Below are 20,778 nucleotides of genomic sequence, written 5' to 3'. Positions count from 1 at the left end.
CAGGAAACTGATCAATTGGTTGAAGATTTTGATCTAGACTAGTGAAACCGGAAATTTCCACTCTAAAATATAAAACAAAAATCAATTGACTAGTTTAAAATTACGCAACTCGACCTTCACTTGCTACAAGTCGCCTTGACGAGTTTTTTTTATAAATAGCGAGCGGAGCGAGCTTTTTAGGCCGCGAGGCGGCCGAGCGAACACGAAGTCGCGAGAGGTCGACTTGAGCGGTCGACCCTTATGTTTGTAAAAATTAGGTTATTTTGTTTCCGAATCTTTCAAGAAAAGGAAACAAGAGTCAAGATTTTGAAAAAAATTATTATTGATTTTATTATTATTATTATTATTTTGTAATTTCATTGTTGTATTTACTACGTTCTATTATCCTTTTTTTATCATGGCTATATTACTTTATTTTTCTTTTCTTTTATGCAATACCCTCTATGTAAATATGATGTAAATAAATATTGTTGTTGCTGTTGTTGTCTCGCTTGAAGGGTTTTCATTTGCGTTTCGCGCTTTAAATAGAGAGTGGCGTGACTTACATTTGGAGTTTCCGGTTACATTCTACTCCGATAAAAACAATGGAAGGTGTGTGACAGAGAAAGCTGAAGGTCATCGCAGAGGGAAAGGAGTGGTTAACTCAATAAAATGGAAAGCGCGCGCGCTTCAGATCGTGATACCGGGGAGCAAGAGAATCACGGAAACAAAAGGGCCCTGTTTGTAGCGTGTGATGATCTCCCTTCGACCGACATTTCGGGGATTTCAAAGAGGAAGGGAGTACACTAGTTTCTCTCTCACATCTAAAATATTCTCTAGCTGTTCTAGCCCCATTTTTTTACAAAATTTTTTAACTTTATACGAAAAACTGGAAACTGTCAAAATGCTTGGTCCTCCGGCTTAATTAGCACAATATCCAAATCAGGTGACGAAGCCAACAAACGAAAATTATATTGCCGTTACGTTTTGATCATTTTCAAAAACCGTTTGATTCGATATGGCGTAATGGCCTTTTACTTAAACTGCTTGACAACAAAATAGCTGGCAAGTTTTATCGTTTCATCGCTGACATGTATTCAAGATAAAAAAATATGCGATAAAATTGGAAATAGGAGGACTGAGTAACTACAACAATTATAGGAGTACGACAAGGATTAATCCTTTTCCCATTGATATTCTATTCTTGATCTATATAAACGATTGGCAGAACTGTTTATCGTTCTGGCCACCTAGGATGTATGTAGATGACACTCACATAACATATGCTAGCACAGACGTGCACTCATTACAGTCTAGTAACATCCACAAATGGCTTCTCTGCAACAAACTTGGCTCTGATTTACTCTGAATACGACTACACCAAGTTTGTTGTCGGACATCAGTATATATTAAGCGGAGATTGCGGCTTGGCTTTGGCTTTGGCTCCGGCTCAAGAGCCTCAGTTTCGCTGGGAGCCGGGGTTCGCCATAATCGCCTCTCAGCTGATTTATATAAACGCCTAGAGCGGAGACAGCCAAGCCTCCAATGCCAAGAAGCAAATAGCCGTTGACTCCGCCGCTGCGGTTCTCCGTCTCCTTTTTCTCCTCAGCAGCGGCTGCTGGTGGTTTTTGTTTCTTTTTTTTTTTTTTTTCACGTGCCACGCGATTGAACAACGCCGATTTAATCACAAAATCTTCTTGCAGCTCCTTTTGCAAAGCATACACGTCATCCACTTTGACGACCATGCCGACTGCCTTGCTGGCAAGCATAAAAAGCTTTCATCAACGTTTCGGAGGTATTGCTGCCCACATTGGCCTTCTTCACATCTTTTTCCTAGAGGCGTTTCACCTGTGCGGGGAAAAGTTAGCGCGCCAAGCCCTTTTTTTGGATTTCCCGTGGAAGCAAGTACAGCCAGCTTTATCCTTTGATCAGGAACGTTGTTGGCAGGGAGTAAAACAGGAAAATCTTAGGCTTTCAAGCTGTCTGGAGTGACCTCCACAGCTGCCTCCAGCATTTGCATGACATCGTTGAGAGCATCCTGTTCAGAAATACCGTATCAGCATTAACTGAAAACTTTGATTTCGAAGCTCAGTCATCTTGTACTCTTCGGGGGAGAGCTTGCAGGTGTAGTCTTCAAAAGATGGCTTTCATGGTTTTGGCCGAAGGGGTGTAAAACAGAACAATGGTGGCCACGTTTTCACGGAAAGTTTTTGAAATGCCGGTGATCTGCTGTGTCAGAATTCAAACGCTGATGCCTGCATGTCGGTCTGAAAAGCCGAGAGAAACCAGCTGACCTGTGCTGCCTTTTACTTCCTTTGAGGCAGCGCAATCGTCCAAAACAATAAGCGTGTTTGTTCTCTGAAAAAAAAAAATAGCTGCTAAGTTTAAGCCAGATTTCGACCTTCTCTTGCGGGGAGAAAATGACAAAAATTCGCGAATCGTTATCCACAAATCCGTCGCTGGTTTTGTTGTGGAAAAAGGTTGGGCATATTACAACCGCGTAGTCAAACGTGCCCCGAAAACATCCTTGCAGCTGGTTCATGAGGTATTGGGTTTTGCCGGGGTTTGTCAGGACCACGATCAGGGCGTTAAGCGGAATGTTTTTCATCTGAGCATCAGTGATTGTGAAAACGGGCCAATTCAAATTTCCCTAGCAAGAGGGCGTTCAGAGCCTTTTCAGTGTCCACGGCTCTGTAGTCTCTTTATCACCCGCGTTAAAGCAAATTTTACAAAGTTTTTTCGCTTTGGATTCCCTTCAGCAGCATCTTATTGCGGTCAATAACTGGAAGGAGAAGGTCCTCAAAGGTTTCGTAAATGCCGTAGCCAACGGTGTGTTGGAGATTGGTGCCGGAAAATTTCACTGTAAACTTGTCAACCAGTGCCCTCGAGACATTCTGGACACATGAAGAAGAAAACCAGCTATACTTGACAGAGCATAAGAGTTTAGCAAAAGAAGATTTCCGAAAGTCAACTTTGCCAAAAACTTGGGCCAATCGGGTTTAGAAAAAAAGGAGATGAAAGCAAAAATATATATATAGTTTCATTTGGGCAAGAGGGCAGTGCGTCCGCCATTTTCAAGAACAAAAACACCAAGAAATCGCTCGTCTATATATTGCTTAATTAAAACTTTGCTTTCTTTACATAACTCTTTTGATGACAAAATAGTCTGAAATGGACGCCCACGTACAAATCATCGTACTGGTGTATGGTAATGCTGGGGTTATCGACATATGCTCTCAACTGCTCTCAACTGAAGGTTTTTTCTACCTTCAGAAAAGAAAAGGTCTATTACAGAACACAGCTGATTTTCTATGAGAGTCTGTTGATTGGGACAGAAAAAAGTGTTCGTTGTCCGCATTAATGGGGTACGGGTGTCCTTATTTAGCGGCCGGGTGTCGTAAAGCGAGGTTAGACTGTAGCATCCTTACTCGTTTATAATCCAATTATTTCTCCCCTTGTCACATTGAGCAAGCGATCATTTGAAAACTAGTAACTTGTCAGCGGGATAACATCAAAAAAAATACTCAACCTCGATGGGTTGATACCTGAGCCCGCGATACGGTCAAGTGATACTGGTCAGTGGATACCCTGTTTTGACAGCTGTCAAGTGATCACAACATTTATGTGCAATATGAGGAAATATGAGTGATATAACAGGTTGTTCCTGGGCTCCCAAATTAGCTAGAACATTGGCTGGCCTGTGGTGCGGAGGGGCAGTCGCCTGTGTACGGTCACAAGATTACCAAATTTTCACGGACGGGTAGATTATCGCTTCGCTTCAACCCACCCTCAGCATGTCAGGCCGTAAGGTAACAGAAGCGTACCTCATAGATAGAGGCAAAACCCTGTCACCAGACGGTCTGAACCGAAGGAATGAACATTGAACTGTTTCTATTTCTATTTTTCTTGTATAATCATTTACCAGTATATTATTCTATCTAGTATTAATAATTGTAGTCAATTATTAACCACTTACGTGAATTTTAAATTCAAATTTTAGGAGCCGTTAAAAGATCTTTTCTCCCTGTATAGCTCTGGCCCTGAGGAAGGCTAATTTTGTTAGCCGAAATATTGGCCGATAATAAATCAGCCCTTTGCCGTAGTGCATTCAGTTTTGTTTTATTTTACACTTTAAGTGACCTCTGGCTACAACATCTCTTTAATTAGAGATCCGGCAAGAGGAACTAGTCAGTTATATTTACGCGTTGCGTGGACCTCTGTATTCAAACAGTTTTTCCTAATTGCTTTTTCTCTTCTCCTCCTTTCCTTTACCTCGCTCTTTGTTTTAGTTCTTTCCTTTTCCTTCGTTACTGTTTTTGGAGCCGTGAGTTCTCGGGCCTAAGAAACCTGCCTTTTGACGCCTTTTCAGGTTCTTTTCACTGCCGAAATGACTGCAAATTTCGTTAGGTTGGTTTTCAAAAAATCGGCTGCTAAACGCTACTGTGGAACAAAACTTTAAAAACATAATAAAGAAACGCAACAACGAACGACTTGGTGGTGGTGGGTTAGGGTTAAGGTTAGGGTTTGTGTAAAAAAAGGTGATAATACTCATGTAACAGCTCCGCCCATTGAAACTGAAGTGAAACTTCAAGGTGGTGTTATCCGAGACGATTCACAACGACGATTTTTAGCGCAACAAATTGTGGTGACATTGTTTTGAATAGGTACAACACTGTTCCAACATTGTACATGCATTCCAAGCATCGTACATGCGTATTTCTTAGGTTTTTATCCATCTTAGATTTTAGATTTTATTCAAAAGCATATATTTTTAATCTTTATTTTTGGAAGTTTATTTACATAGGGTCAACCTCTTAAACTTCTTATGATACCTTAAATAAAGTATGTATATGTTGTAGCACTCTGTTGCACTAAAAATCGTCGTTGCGAATTGTCTCGTGTAACATCTCTTTTAGTTCGTCGAGCGGAACGCGCAAAATGAAAATTTACACGCCCGACGAACGCTAGAGCGCGCGTGCATTCCCCTTCAGTATAAAGAGATTCCTCGCAGTTTACTCATGAATTTGAAGGCGATGAAAACTTCGAGAGGAACCATCGAAAGAGGGCGAAAACGTGTATTACTTTGCTTCCAATGCTAAGAAGCGACATGTCCCCATGTAACCGGAAGGTATCCGCTAGTTTAGGACGAGGTTGAGTTTTTTGACCGAGACTTCACCCTAACAACACAAGAAATAAAAGGCTAAAAATTTCAACTTAAAAGAACCACGAAGTAGTAACTCCTTTAAAGGTTAACAACCTTTTACTTGAGATCTCGAGTCATTTGCAAAGAAATGAAATTTGGTTCGAGGAAAGACCCACCGGCTCCGAAAGAAGAGGCTCCAACAAAGTTACCGTAAAGGTGACGTCGCAACAACGATTTTTAGCGCAACACAGCGTTGCAACATTGTTGCGAGATTGTCTCCCATGTAACATCACTTTTGGGTATGTGCAGATTGAATCACTTTTAATTGAAGTGTTTTTACTTCTACTTATTTTACAAGATGTACAATTGTCTTGTTTTAAAGTCACTTGGCATGCGGTGATAAATTTCTAATAATACGTTATAAAATTATTCTATTAATAACTCCTTTGTAAGTAGCTCTGTTCTAAGATTCATGAACCCACTCGGTTGCGAATCCTTTCATGGAAAATATATCTTATGTTCCGTAGCATCTCACAAAGATCATGTTTAAAATAAAATGAAATAGAAAAATAAAGGATACATTAAACGCTTCAACTCTAAAACAATCATTCGCCACGGTAGAGCTGATCAAATCTTAACTACATTCTTCTTACAAAGAAAAAACCGAACTCTCTAAGATGTACATCTCTTATCCCAAAACTGTTAAATTGAAGGCACAGACTTGCAATCAGTCGGTAGCAGGTCAACAAAAATGTTCGACTTCGATCAAAATGCGAAACATAGCAACAGCGCAAGCTACAAACACAAAAAATAATTATATGAAAAAAAAAACTAACTGATCAAAAATCAATAAAACGTTTCATCGGGGACAAAATGCGAGGACTTTCGAGTGCGTCAGGCAAACGAAAGATATAGTTTGATACACATTAATCTAAAAAATATTGGACGCGTTAAAAATAAAGCTGCAAATGTAAACTTTACATCCAAGAGCTCTTTTGTTACATCATATCACACGCCAAATGATCTTACTTTCCTTTCCCAACTCATAATACGTGAAATGAATTGAAACTAGAACCACTACGTGGAACTTACCGGGGCCCAGTGGGACACATAGTTTACCTCTCGCACCCCTCCCCCCTCCTTTGTGGAGGCTAATACTTAGTCTGAATTAACTTATGCAGAAGAAAAGCAACAAAATGCATGAGAAACGAGGATGTTGTTATAACGGTCTGTGTTATAGTACTGTTTTTACACTGTGATGTCAATAAGTATGATCTGTATAAGGTTTTTATTTGTTTTTAAGTCTGAGTGAAAGAGCAAAAATCACTGACAGTTTTGGGTTGAATGGTAATGACAAAGTTTGCAAAGAAGTTTGTTACAGAATTATCACAATTTTGCCCACACGGTCTGCATTACACTTCTCATAGAACAAACATGCATGTTCATGGAGAGCCTGTAGTGTAGCCTGTAGAATCCCAGTAAGTGCATGATTTGATGACAGAGAAACAAACTGCATATATGGACATAATAAAATGCTTATTTATTGATGACTGAGTATCACTGCACATTGAAATGGAGGCATTTGATTGTAAGGCAGTGGTTGATACATAGTGGCATTCATCAATATGACCCATAGTAATTGTAGAGGAAGTATTTCTTTCCTGAACTGGGTAAACAGTAGTAAGTGGTGCAAACTGGCCTTGATTAGATTCTACTATTTGTATAGTAACATTTAATGCATCTGCAACTGCTTGAATGATAAGTGCATCAGCCCATGTACCTTGAATACACATATTATTCAGATATCTTAGCCATGAATTTTCTTTATTGCTGTCAATATATCTCTCTGGGTTGTCTCTCATAAATTGAACCGTAGCAGTAGGTATATGCATATGATGGTTGCTATTGCCATATAATTGATGTGATGCAGATTTAAAGAAACAATCACCTGCACTGTCAACATCTATTGATTGTAAACCAAGTTCACCTAATCTTGACTGCATCAAATTCTCAGAGGAAATAGGAGAGATCAACTGCATTGTTGAGCTGTGATTTTGCATAAAAGGTCTAATTATTACTTCATGATGATCAGTGTTGTATTGAGTAGGTCCTGGCATTCTTCTCAACATCTTTACTTAGTTTGAAATCAAATAATTGGTCATATGACTCACACAATTGCAAGAAAACAATGATAAATATTGACGTGCTTTACATTTTTTCATTATCCTCTTATAATGTCTGCTAAAGAAAGACAACAAATAAGCTTTCTTGGGTATGGCCATTTTATTTAAGTTAATTATCTTTGGATCGCATTTGTTATTACATTTATATCGTGCATGATAAAGTTTTCTCACCTTATTAACATAGCGATGGAGCTTTGAAGACTTCGGTATGTCAATCGTTGAAATCTTTTTGAAGACAAATTTCTTCAACATGCTAATCTTCTTGTTGAGACCTCTAAGAAATAGCAGAGGAATTCTGCTCGGTTCACGAGCACGTCTACATCGCCTTGTAGCACGTTTTTTTAAGATGATATAAAGGTAGCTTTGATAAGTGTTCGCTTTGATTCTCGATAAATTTCACGATGGAAGGTTCACTCAATGTAGATAGCTTTGATAAGTGATTAACTCTTAAGTGATCGCTCGAAAATTTGTCTCTCCAAATATTCACTCTTAAACTTTCGCTCATAAACTAGTGCATCGTAAAGGTTGGGGAACGTGTCGTTCCCCAAAAAGCTATAATTTTTCTCTTGACTGTCCTCCACGCCTCGTGCTTTTCAAACGTAGTTACTAAAACAAGGAATGACCTACAATGACCTACAATGACCTACAATGATCTACAATGACCTACAATGACCTACAATGATCTACAATGACCTACAATGAGCTACTATGACCGAACGTGTAACCCCTGTAATGAGCTAAAATGAAGATTTTAGAAAAAGACAAAAAAAAAGACCAGGGAACGTGTGTCGTAGTTACTAAAACAAGGAATACTCTACAATGACCTACAATGACTTACAGTGATCTACGATGAGCTACTACGAGCTACAATGAGCTACTATGAGCTAAAATGAGTTAAAGTTAAAGTCCTACAATGAGCTACAAAATGACAGACACTGATGTTTGCCATGTGTCACGCTTGGGTGTGACACTAGGCTCATAGTATTAAATTGCCAAGCACATTTTGAAAAGGCAAAACAAAAATTGTGCCTGATCTCAGGTAACTTGAGAAACTTGAAAATAGATTATTGCAATCGCGTTTTTACTGGCATAGCACTATTATACCCTGTATTGACGGAAGTCATCCAGGCACTCCCTTATTTGGCCTAGATGGGTATGGGCCGCTGAGCAGGATATGGATTTTACCAGGAGCCCATCAAATGGAGCCTCCATCTCCATTAATTTCTTGAGTCAACCCTTTCCCGAGTAGATTTATAAATAGAACGGCTTGTTTCCCGCGAAAAGTGTCATATTTCGGTGAGTCTCGTATGTCACCGTGAAAAAAATGAAGTTGGATGAAGTCGAACTCATTAGCCCGTCCTTCGACCGTTTTCCTTTTTTACTATACGTCCATTTTTACAATTTTACAGCTGCTGGGATCTGGGCATCATGAAATAAAAGTTAATGAATTACCCGACTGAGACTGATCATGAAGCGATGGGACAAAGGCAGCGAACTGAGGGTCACGGAAAGGTTATCTTTGCAAGTGTTTTTGTTTTGTTTTTTGTTTTTTTTGCCGCTTTACATCCCACATTTAAGCATGCACCTTGAAAAGAGTCGATGATTAAGCGTTCTGTGGACGATTTGGAACTTTTCGATGATCAGCGCCGAAAAAGTGCCAGAATCATTTGATTTTTGTCATCACCGTGGAGTGGATTTCGCCAGTTGAGCACCGCATGCAAAAGCGATGACCTAAGTAGCAACTAACGAGGAATGCTTCAGTTCCGAAATTTGAGAAATTGCAGTCTTCCTTTACAACTGACTTGTATCGCCACGAGAGTTGCCTGATAAAACTGGCACTTGAAAAGTTGAACAGAAGACAACAGTTGCTCGACCGTGAATAATTTGCTAACGGAGGAATTTGTGACATCGCGCTCCAGTCCAAAGACCCACTTATCTCAAGAAAAGCAAAATGGATTGTATCTTCGCCAAAAGAATTATGACTAACAGGACAATTTTCAGCAGTTAATGCAAAAGTTTAAGCTTAATTCTTTCCTCCGAATTCGCAGCCGTGGATCACTTTTTTGCGAGAAAACAATGGCTGGGCCCGGCGTTACAAAACATAGCAGGGAACCATCACACTAGCTGACGGACAAAACAACCACAAGGACTACAAGTATTTATTCAGATAAACGCATTTCGGAAAAAAAGCCTTGAAAAACTAGAAATTTGATTAATATTGAGTCATTTAGCCGAAATAAGAACCTTATAGCTCAAAAAAATTGGCTAAAGAAAACGAATCCTATCAGAACTACAGACTGCAGGTAGTAGTTAATCATTATGCATGTAACAGACCAGCTTCATGGCCCGCAACTGTGAGACAAGCAACCAAAATGAAGATAAACATTGTCAGAGTGTAAAACTCTCCACAGTATAGTCTACCCACTAGAAAGAAAAGAAAGAAAATCTCTGAGGGATGAAAACGCTAAAGTCACGTTTCACTAGCTTATGATTGTGTTTGGCCTGTCAACACCGAATTTCCTGCTGTTCGATGAAGTACAATAGCAGTGTCATTTCGTTGTTGTGATTGGCTCTTCCTACCGTCGGCGCGCGAAGTCTCCCCTGGGAACCGTTCTAATTATAAATCTACTCGGGAAAGGGTTGACTCCAAGGGCTTGTATGGGAGATGGAGGCTCCATTTGATAGGCTCCTGATTTTACTATATAGCGTTACAAACAGAGCATCCTGTTGGACCGAAAGCCATTTAAAGGGTCTTATGATGTCTTATACAGGCCAGGGTACTTAAAAAAATGAACAATTTTTCTTTTGAACAGGGTCAGAATTTGAAGGCCTCCTTTGTTCATCTCTACCCTTACGTCCCTTGAAGATCCCCCCGGATCGACTGTTGGGGTGACTGTGTTTGTTCAATTTGTTTAAAAAAAAGACAAGACAAAATAAAACTAATGCGAACGGTTGCAAGGGATGGTTTGGACAAAAGTCACAGTATCATCATACATATATTATTACACCGTAAATTTATCTCCAAGCGTAACAATCAGAGATGCTGTCATCGTTAAATGGGCTGTCATGCAGTAGACTAAACACGTTACGTTTACGCACACATGTCCCCTGACCTTTTTTTTTTTCTGTCTTTTTCTAAAATCTTCATTTTAGCTCATTACAGGGATTACACGTTCGGTCATTGTAGGTCATTGTAGATCATTGTAGGTCATTGTAGGTCACTGTAGATCATTGTAGATCATTGTAGGTCATTGTAGATCATTGTAGGTCATTGTAGGTCATTGTAGGTAATTCCTTGTTTTAGTAACTACGGCTTTTCAAAATGGCGGATAAGATTTCAGTGAGCCAGAGATATATCTCAGTCAGCGATATATCCCTAACAATGTAACGTTGAAAAAAAGACAGAAACCGTTTGCATTTTAAGACCGGTGCCAGCCTTCGGCTGGGCCCCGGTGATAACAAAAATCACAGACTTCTATTAAAAGACTGTGTGAGTAACTTTGTAGTAGGGTTGGAGGGGGGGGGGGGGAGACAGTAGGACAGCGATCGCTGGGGTGCGAGAAAAAAATTGGGGCTTTCATGACCAATTTAGAGGGGCTGTGTATCCAAAAAATTTGAGTTATTATTTTACAACGTACATAATAAACTTTCAAGTTCGACGAAACCTTAGAAGATTGGTTTAGTAACACAGAAAAACACTGAAGTGGTGGTAGTAAAATTTAAGGGCTCAAGAATGGTTTAGGATGAAGAGGATTCCAAGCAAAAAACGTGAAAATTATACGCTGGATTTTTAGGGCCCTGGTCAAACATCAAAATTCACATGAGATAAAACCTAACGCTAATGAGAGAGATCTCTTGCTTTTGCTATTAAGCTTAGGTTCGTCCTATGCACGCGAAGTTCGATCTTGATGATTCCCTTGCTAGGTCCTTCTCATTTGCTCCAGGCTTGAAACGTAATCTTTTGAATTCCTTGGCCTACTGCCCCTGATAACTAAGGTAGCTAAACGAATTTGTAACAGTGTCTACGCTTCTCAATCTCCCTCTATTACTAGAATATTCATCTTCCTTACACTTTAAGAATACCTCATTTACTCGAATAAGCGCCGCATTTGAGACAATAGCTTATTCGATTAAATACGTACACTTATAAAGCCTGGTGAAGAGGGCGTCACCCACCTCTACTACGGAGGTCTCCCACTCAGCAGTCTCTGACTCGTCACGCAACTGGTCAGCAAGACTTTATCAGCTACCCTGACCTGTCTTGAAAACCTTGCTTTACTAGTGTGATTGAGCATTACTAACAGTAAACTGTCTTCTACAGTTCCTTGTTGAGAATTTTTTTTATCAAAAATATTTGGTAAACATATCTACAAAATTGTGCAATTTACAGTTATTTTCAGTTGCTGTACATTTATGTAGCCTGTTCACAGTCTCTCTCTCTCTTTTTTCAACCCAAACACTAAAACCCAGAAATGAAGCGAAATGGGCGCAATCACGTGGCGCGATCAGATGACGTCGAGGAGCGCGTGCGCGCATGCGAACGCTTTACGTACTCCACCCCTCGCGTCCTGTTTTGACACCAGCGTCCAGTTCTTTCGCGTTTCTTTTAGCTCAGAGAAAAATGCAAGAAAAGAGGGGGGGGGGCGTGAACAGTTTACAGTACAAATCTAGACATCAAAGGCGAGTCCATCATTAATTTGTCCATTTTTAGCAAAATGTACTTCCTTTTTTCCAAAAACAACATTTCCGCCTTGGGTAGGTTTTCTTCCGTCCACCTCTGGTACATCGTTGGTATTCATTTTTCCAATATTATCATAATGTCCTTCCTTGCTTTCAAAAACAACACTACCGTCTTGGGAAGGCGTTCTTCCGTCTACCTCCGTACCACCCTCATTCGGCATTTTATACATATTCACTTTTCCATTATTATCATAATGTACGTCCTCGTTCTCAAAAACAATACAGACGTCTTCAACAGCCTTTTTCACCTTTTCCACCTCCATGCTGCCGGTTGAAGATATTTCACTGGGCACTCCGTAGAACGAAGGGAAACCGTTCGGAGTGGGTGTGGTTCTGCCATTGTCGCCAGCATTGTTAAAAATTAAACTGGGCATAAAACCACGGTTGCTCACGCCTCCAACTGATACTTATCTTGAGGCAGGATCTTTTTTAAAACTTTCGTGTCTCACTTTTTTCTCCTTTTTTCTGTAGAAAAATCCCGCAGGCACACGTCAAATCTCGCATACGTTAAGCAAGTGGATAATTTACTTTTAATCATAAAAAGTAACTCTACACGCAGTTTTGCCGTAGACTGCCAGCAGTCTCTCAAGACGCAAGCAGGGTTCGTACAGATTATTGGATCTGAAATTCAAGAACTTTTTCCAGACTTTTTTCGAAAACAGTTATTTCCTTTTTTTTTAATTTTCTTTTTTTTTAATGATTAGCGCTGCAACGCCCGGGCGGGATGGAATAAGGTTTAACCAAAACGAAAAATAATTCACTTATAAAGCACTTGTTGCAGCTTTGAAAAAAAAAAGAAAACACTCAGACTTCTTACAATTTTTCCAGACTTTATCTCCACTTCGGGAAAATTGCTGAGCGAATTCAAGAATTTTTCAAGAATTCAAGACTCTGTACGAACCCTGCGTATGATATGTGCAAGAGAATGGGTGAAAGAGCGAGAAAAGAAAGAAAGCGTTTTTTCTCTCGCTTCTCTCCATTTTCCTTCTCGAGTAGTTTCGTTCGCTTTCTTCAGTCCTGCCAATCCTTGACTTCACCGAGTGAAAAAGGACTGTCCGCAGACCAACTTTGCTATGAATGGGTCACCCACTAGAGACCTTTAGATTCTAAGACGAGGACGACTACGAGCACGAGATTTTCTCAATCACAGCGTTATTTAGACGGTAAAATGTGATAGTCATAGTCATTCAATTACGCCAGGTTTTAACGAGAATGTTTTCAGTCGTAGTAACGGACACAGTTATCAAATTAATGTTAGAAGTTTTATCACTTTGCGATCGGGAAAGGGCTTAAACTCCTGCATTAAAAATAACCGCGCTAACTTTTCTGCTGAAAAAAGTACATGTACAATGAAGTTTTTCGGAGTGTCTAAATGTTTTGAGAAAAAACGCGAAAAAAAAAAAAGGTAAATCTAGTCCTCACAGTGGTTCTCGTCCTCAAATCTATACGGTTTTATATCACGCTGCTAACATCCGCTCCGGTCATTTGATCATGATACATGACATATTTGAATGTAGTTTAGAAACGAGGTGAAAGAAGAACCTACTTGTAGAAGCAGTATAAGGCGCTTAAAGCTATAATCACCAGGATACATATAAGCAGGAGAGCCAGGAAAACAATTGCGACGGTCCTCCATTTTTCCATCTCTGTTGGTGGAAAACAATTATGAATAGTCATTAACTGTAAAACCTGTGGGTGTTATCATCCCTGATATTATTCATTCAACAAAATGGCTGTTTGCGATTAGCTAGATTCCCCAGGCTTATTTTCATAACAACGCTCAAGAAGAAGAAGAAGAAGAAGGAGAACACTTTTAAACACCTGGCGACGACGAAATACATGTACAAAGTAGCCGAATTACTACATTAAACCTTAAAAGATAGCAAGAAGCCATTTGAGGCATGTTGCCTGCTTGTCAGAAAAAATATCCAAGATATAATTATGTAAAACTTCCTGCTCATATCCTGAAACTTCAGAGGAACCGACCAACGTTTTAGAAGAAAATTAATTATGTGGCTTGCTTATGAAAATAATTTTGTTATGAAGAATTATGCAGTTCACATGCATGTACAAAGCTGAAATTTTGGTTGTTGATGCACGAGGCTTTTAAACATTGAAAAGAGTAACTTGTACTAGGGCTTCAAAAGAAAAATGCTTTGCTAACCAACCAGGAAACTGTTAGTCACATTAATTTATACCTGTTGTTATTTGATTTTTTACAGCAATGTTTTGACAATTGCCTTCAATGTTAGCAGATGCAAGGAACCGAACTGATAATTTATTCAGACAATGAACATAATAAAATAATATTTAATAAAATATTCCGAAAAAGTGTTATAATATAACACTTTTTCGGAGCATTTTTTTAGTTAGTCTTGTTGTAGGAGCCTGTACATGTGTGCTAGAATTGTTTTTCGTTGTGGATTTCAAGCTTGTAATTTTCAATAATACCACTGTACAGAAATAATCTCAAAAAACCGCATGGCGACTGGGATCCTTATTTACAAAAAAAGAAAGAAAGTCTGCGAAAATTAGAATCAAACAAACTACCATTACTACACTTGTTCACTTTCATACCTCTCTCCATGTGGTTATCACCAACTTGCGCATTATTCCTGGGCGGCAACAGACATTTGACAGGCTCCGTGGGTGTTGATTGCTTTGACTCTGTGACTGAGGTTTGTTCGCTTACGCTGCCAGCTTCCACTGTACTGGCTGTAGATGTGTGTGCAGCTTGTGTACAAGGTGCCTGAGTAGTGATGCTGGTTGGTGTTATTGTTGATGACATGAATGATGACGATGATGATGATGATGAAGTTGTTGTTGTTGGCAGAACTGTTGTAGGAAGGGCTGTTGTTGGAGTTGGATTATCACGACATTTCAGGACACCCACTTCTTCTTCTGGACAGTCTTCATCTGGAAAAATTGTTTTAAAGAATTTATTTACAGTCGACTCTCTCTTAACCCTTTGAGTCCCAATAGTGACCAACATCAATTTTCTCCTAACAACATCAGCAGATCATCAAGAGTACTGGTTATGAGAATTACTTAATTGATTACCAAAGGGAGAACACTTTGATCTTAGACCAAATTCTCTCAACTATTCTTGAAAAAATGTATGGAGATCAGTCTGGAGAATTTGTATTTGGATCTTAGGGCTCAAAGGGTTAACGGACACTTCTATAAGATGGACACCTCAATAAAACAGACACCTAGAGTTGGTCCCTGCCTTTTTTTGGTCCCTTTACTTGACTCTCAATAAGATAGATTACTAACATCGGAAAAAAAAACTCATAAACCTCCGGACAACCTTCTTAGCCCATTCGCCCCTCAACCGCATGTAACCGTCCGTGCAGACCAACGAGGGTTGTACCACTTGTTATACCATCAGTCTTAACAATCGAGGAAAACTTTGTCTCCTTATTTGTGCAGGAGGAAGAGATCCTTCAGACCATGCCAGAATGAGAACAATTCAATCAAGAAGACCGCAGATAAGGTCAAACACCATTAAAAGTTGACCCAAAAATTCTTACAAAAATCTTGTTCCATAACCTACCTGTACTTCCTTCCGCCAAATCCTATGATCCTAAAAGCTTTTCCATAGAAGTGTTCCAACAGAATGAGAAAGCCTAGTAAATGCCCAGCAAATAACAAGAAAATGGGCAAAGAAGCGGAAAGAAAAGGGAAGGAGAGAAAGTAAAAGGTAAAAGACGAGACTGCTGTGTCACTTTTAAACACAAAAACTCTTCCAAAATTTTGCTTTCTACACATGCCCAAACTTCAGAGGCCGATATTTTAAATAGGTAACAAAAGGCTGCAAAGTGCACAAACTTTAAATGGCATTATGGGACGTTTTGGCAGCCTACAGTGAGACTGTGACCACAAAACAGCTCAACTAGCTTCAAAAGCAGTTACTGCCCAGGGCATCAACTTCACCTTGAAGTTTTTTCTTCAAAGCTTTTTACATGTAGTTAACATGGCATGTACGTGTACAGTATGTGTACACTGCACTTCAGCACTTCTTTTAATTACACTGTGTAATTGAACATTACCTGTATAAGTTAGATTACTTTTTTTGCAGACATAGACTTCAATTTTCATAAATATTCCGTTTTTTGTGTCATTGCAGTGACCTCCAACAGGGTCATTGAGGTGTGTCTGTGTGCCATCCGATGTCCCTACAATAGATAAACAATAAGGAAACATACAAAACAATTGTTGATTTCACATGGAGATGATTTTGAAGAATATCCTGTTATATAATATACATGTAGCGTAATAAAGCCTAGTTAGTAAGTTAGTCAAGAGAGCAATCTTATAGGAAAAGAGGCCAAGAAGTAATTAATAATAAGTATTTTCACACAAATACTACAGTAAAATCATTGGTGTTTGGACTGGGGCTCAAATGATGTTGGACTGGGCATCAAAATTTTACATGATGAGTACATAAAACTCAACATCACTGATCATGCATTAATTTTTTATGTGATATAGAGAAACAGAACTTGGTTCGTTTAACTCTCAGGGAGTCACCACTGTGGAAACTTTAAGGTAACTGCAACTCTTCATCACTTACCACTAAAATAACACTTCTTCTCCCCTCCAAACTTCAGCCCATAATTTGGGTCACTCGGTCCTGTAAAATTGACTTTCTATCACTTACAAATAAAATAATACTTCTTTCCATCTTTAAACTTCAGCGAATTTTGGTCTGCTGTAAATTCGGCAAATACCACAGGAAAATATTTCAGTGCTGTTGGATCATTGCAACTGAATAAAAGTTTGCTAGTATTGCTTAATGTTGTATTACATTGGTCAAACACACTTCTGTCATAAGCAATCCAAAGGTTTTCGTACATGGTTGCAGATAGAGGTGCTGTTAAAGTTTTTTGTAACACAGTGGCTGTGTTTGGACATATGAAGAAGACTTTAGATTGCAGTCGGACTTTGAGAGTCATGTACCCTGTGCTACAACTTTGGCTCTTGTCTCTGAATCTATGGAAAGATTGAAGTGAAAAATCAGTTTTCTGTTAACATGTAGATGTATTACTAATAATCTGCAATACGGTACGGTATCGCAGGCTCAAGTGTACAACTCATTGACGTGACGTGCTTTTCATTACAGTTATCCACTGACCATCAGTTATTAGTTTTAACTGCATGATCGCAGGCTAAGGTCCAAAATTGTCTCATAATTTTCAAAGAAACTATGTGGTTTCAAATGCATAGCCAGCTTCATTTCAAATGATCTCTTGCAAACACAGCTAATGTATGTTGAAAATTACTTACAGTGTTTATAATGCTTAAATGGCCATAATCATTAATAACTTAATAACCTTGTCCGTTCAGTCATATCACAGGAAAATCTCAGACCTCAGGCTAGATGCAATTGACCTCGCTATCGCTTGGGCAATACATCAAGGTCTTGGTCTGAGATTTCCCTGTAATAACCTCACTCTCAGTTAATAAGTTGTAAAGGATCTAGAGCCTACAGCTGTACATCAAAAGGCCACCATAGAAAATACCTTAATATTCCTTAAATTATCATTTAGGAAGTGCTTTATAGATTACAATGGTATTTTTGGAAATCTACCATTGCACAAGTTTGCAGATTGTGCAAAAAAAAATTATAGTAATGCACAAGTCAGGCTTCACATGCAGCTTAGTAGCTTAAACACCAATTTAAAGTACATTATGGTATTTTTCTTAGTGCCCTCAGAGTGTTAATTAGGCATCAGAGATCGGAGAATTCTCCATTTACTACACAGAATTCTCCGTCTAGAGTTTGATAGCCTGTGACTGTTTTTTATTCAGACGTGTAGCCTCTTTGAAAATATTCTCCTGTAACATACCTGCCAACTCTCCTGGTTTTCCCAGGAGCCTCCAAGTTTTTCATCAAATCTCCCGGTCTCCCAGTTAGAGCACTAAATGAGGGTCCACAATAGGTTTGGCGGGATGCTGGATTTGGCTATTTTTCGTGGTGATACGCGGGATGCGAGCTGAAAACAGGAGCGGGATGCGGGAATTTTAATAACCAGCGGGAGCGGGATTTCCTATTTTTATGGGGATGGGATGCGGGAATCGTAAGGGAAAAATAGCGGGATGCGGGAATTTAGTTTTGTCTTGACTGAAAATTTATCAGTGTTGACTGAAAAAAATGGATCTTTAATGTGTATACCGCCTTTGTAGTCAAGCTATGAGTGTCAAAGAAGTGAAGCCTGTCAAATTTTTCCCATTATCACTTTCGTATATTGTTCGTCTTTTCCGGTTTTACTATTTTTGTCGTTTTTGTCACTCGGAAAGAGGAATCAAATCACTGAGGTTAGAAGTCACGTGCATTGATCTGCACTGATTCTAGACTGCAAAACAGTCCTTATTTTTGCGTAATTAAGTACGCGCAAGCAGTCAAACAAGTCTGAAAACAGAGAGCGAGACTGCGGATAGACGCTAAAAATACGCCACCCTTTACCGATTTCTTTACTGATATCATCAGAAAAAAACCGACTGTTTTGCAGTCTACCCTGATTCTTGTTTTGTTGACAGATTTGACCTCTTCTGCTTTTGCCTGAACGGACCTGTCGGACTTGGACGGTCCTTTGGACTGAGCATTTGTTAAGTAAGTCTGACCACGGAATGGCCACAACAGAACTGATGGAAGTGCACAATGACGACGATGTGGTAGACATCATAAATTGTGTGGCTCTCTATTACGAAAAAGGCGCCAGAGGGAATGCATTTCTTCGGGAAGAAAAATTTACAGCCCCTGTTTCAAGGCATGTGAAGACCTTGAAAGTCTTAAAAGAAACAGTCAGGTGAGTCGACCTGAGTTTACTGCTATCTAAACTGCTTGCAGTCCGCCTTTTCTCTTAAAATCGGTCTAGCTCTTATCTCAACCAGCGCGATTGCAAAGCACGACTTTACTTTACAAAAAGGGATTAGGACCAGACGTTTATCGAGGCTCGCGTGCTTGGGTTTCTCGTGCAGTAAATTTGCAAAGAAAAATAGGAGACTGCTCGCAGTCCAACTGCTATCCATTATTAATTTTTTTCAACGACCTCGTTATTCCTGTATTAGATCTATTATAACCTGGAATATCAATGGACTTTGTGCCCCGCGCTACGGTCGGCGTCTAAAATGGTCTCGCTAGCTTGCGAAAGTTGATTATTGCCACTTTTGTCCGCATTTGGTCGTGCTATTTGATTAAATAGCAGGCTTATGTTTTCATAAAAAAACCATTTTCTCAGTCTTTTCAACCAGTGTGTTTATATACATTTTCCATGTCCTACACTCCACGTAAACAATTGACAGAATTGGCTTCATCGCCGGAAACTAGCAGCAAAGCAGTTGAATCATCGTGAGACATCAATCTACCTAACTCCAAAAATACAGGACTTTTAATTAAAAATAGAAAGTGTACCGATGCGCGGACGAAAAAATGATCATCAAAACTGACAATTGTTCGAAGGTAAGTCTTATATAACTATAATTTCAATAATTAAGTAAAAAATCTCGTAAAAAAATGGGGCGGGATCGGGATTCGGGCATAAAATAGGGCGTGATGGCGGGATTAAGAAGAAAAAAAGGCGGGAAAGCGGGATTTGAGAACCCCTATTGTGGACTCTCCTAAATCTCCCAGATAAAATGGACTTTTGAGCATTTCTGCATGCTATAGTTTGAAATTTAGTCCATTTTTTCACAAAATTCGAACTTTTTGTATTCATTGTACAGTTTCTGGGACATTTTTGCACATGTTTAGTCAATGACAAAGATTAGTTCGTCATTACAATGATGAAAGTGCATTTTGATTCCATGTACTTCATGTAAGATGTCATATAATGTCCTAAGGCAATGTGTCGGCACAGGGGCGGGGGGGGGGGGTTGGTGCTGTTGACATTCGGGGGTGGAGGGGGGGGCCTGTAGTGCAAAATAGAGAGTCTCCAGATTTTAGATCTCCGGAGGTTGGCAGGTATGAATGTTATGGCTTTCTCCTGCTGCTGGAATTGTGTGCACTTATTCACTTAAATATTTGAACATATGATTCTATTTTCCTTTCGTTTCCTATACAAGAAGGCACCGTCACACTCACAGTAAATGGGAGAAAACCCTGGCCCTGATTCTTTAGCTCATATATTTTTGGAAACCATAAAGTGTCCTTTCAACAATAATCTCAGGAAAGTGTCATGTATAAGATGTAGGCATTTCAAACCAAGATTGTATTAAGTGCAAGGAAATACATGTACACCTAAGGTAATCTGTTGGCATTCGTTTCTATAAGAACTGAATCTTTGCTAACAGGACCAGATGTAGTCGGGACAGGACCAGCTCTAGTCTGTTTCAGCTTCTGTTAAATAATGTAAATCATAACGTTTTTTTGCTCTTGCAGGCTTTTAAGGCAAAACCTGTTTATAGCTTTATTATTTTACCGGAATTTTTTTTTTTTTGCACTCAGAGTAAATTCTTTGGAGGACCACAAATGCACATCACAAAATATCTGCATATTAGCAGCAGTTTCCATAAAAATTTGTTATATATGTTAAGAGATCAAAATATTTGATTTCATGTTAAATTTGATTTAACCTAGGTTGATTCTCAATTTCCTTTGTTTCCTAAACAAGATAGATCAAAATTAAACAATTACAACCTACAGATATGACCTTTTGAATCCGCTGAAGAAAGTCGGTGTTTCCTGAGAGGACTCCATTAGAGTTAGTGATGGAGGCTAAAACTGTAAAC

At 39.2% G+C, this 20,778-nt stretch overlaps 1 protein-coding gene across 1 annotated transcript; it reads right to left on the bottom strand.

Moving 5' to 3' along the window:
- Positions 1-11,972: 11,972 nt before the first annotated feature.
- LOC140926430 (uncharacterized) lies at positions 11,973-16,285 on the bottom strand. Its single transcript, XM_073376171.1, has 4 exons — positions 16,098-16,285; positions 14,623-14,961; positions 13,592-13,691; positions 11,973-12,411 (listed from the first exon to the last, which is right to left on the bottom strand). The coding sequence occupies exons 1-4, from the start codon at positions 16,249-16,251 to the stop codon at positions 11,973-11,975; spliced, it is 1,032 nt and encodes a 343-aa protein (XP_073232272.1). The 5' UTR covers positions 16,252-16,285.
- Between the last annotated feature and the right edge of the window lie 4,493 nt (positions 16,286-20,778).

Source organism: Porites lutea, chromosome 2 (genome assembly GCF_958299795.1).
Source record: "Porites lutea chromosome 2, jaPorLute2.1, whole genome shotgun sequence".
Taxonomy (NCBI): domain Eukaryota; kingdom Metazoa; phylum Cnidaria; class Anthozoa; order Scleractinia; family Poritidae; genus Porites; species Porites lutea.
This window is presented reverse-complemented; position numbering and strand designations above follow the sequence as displayed.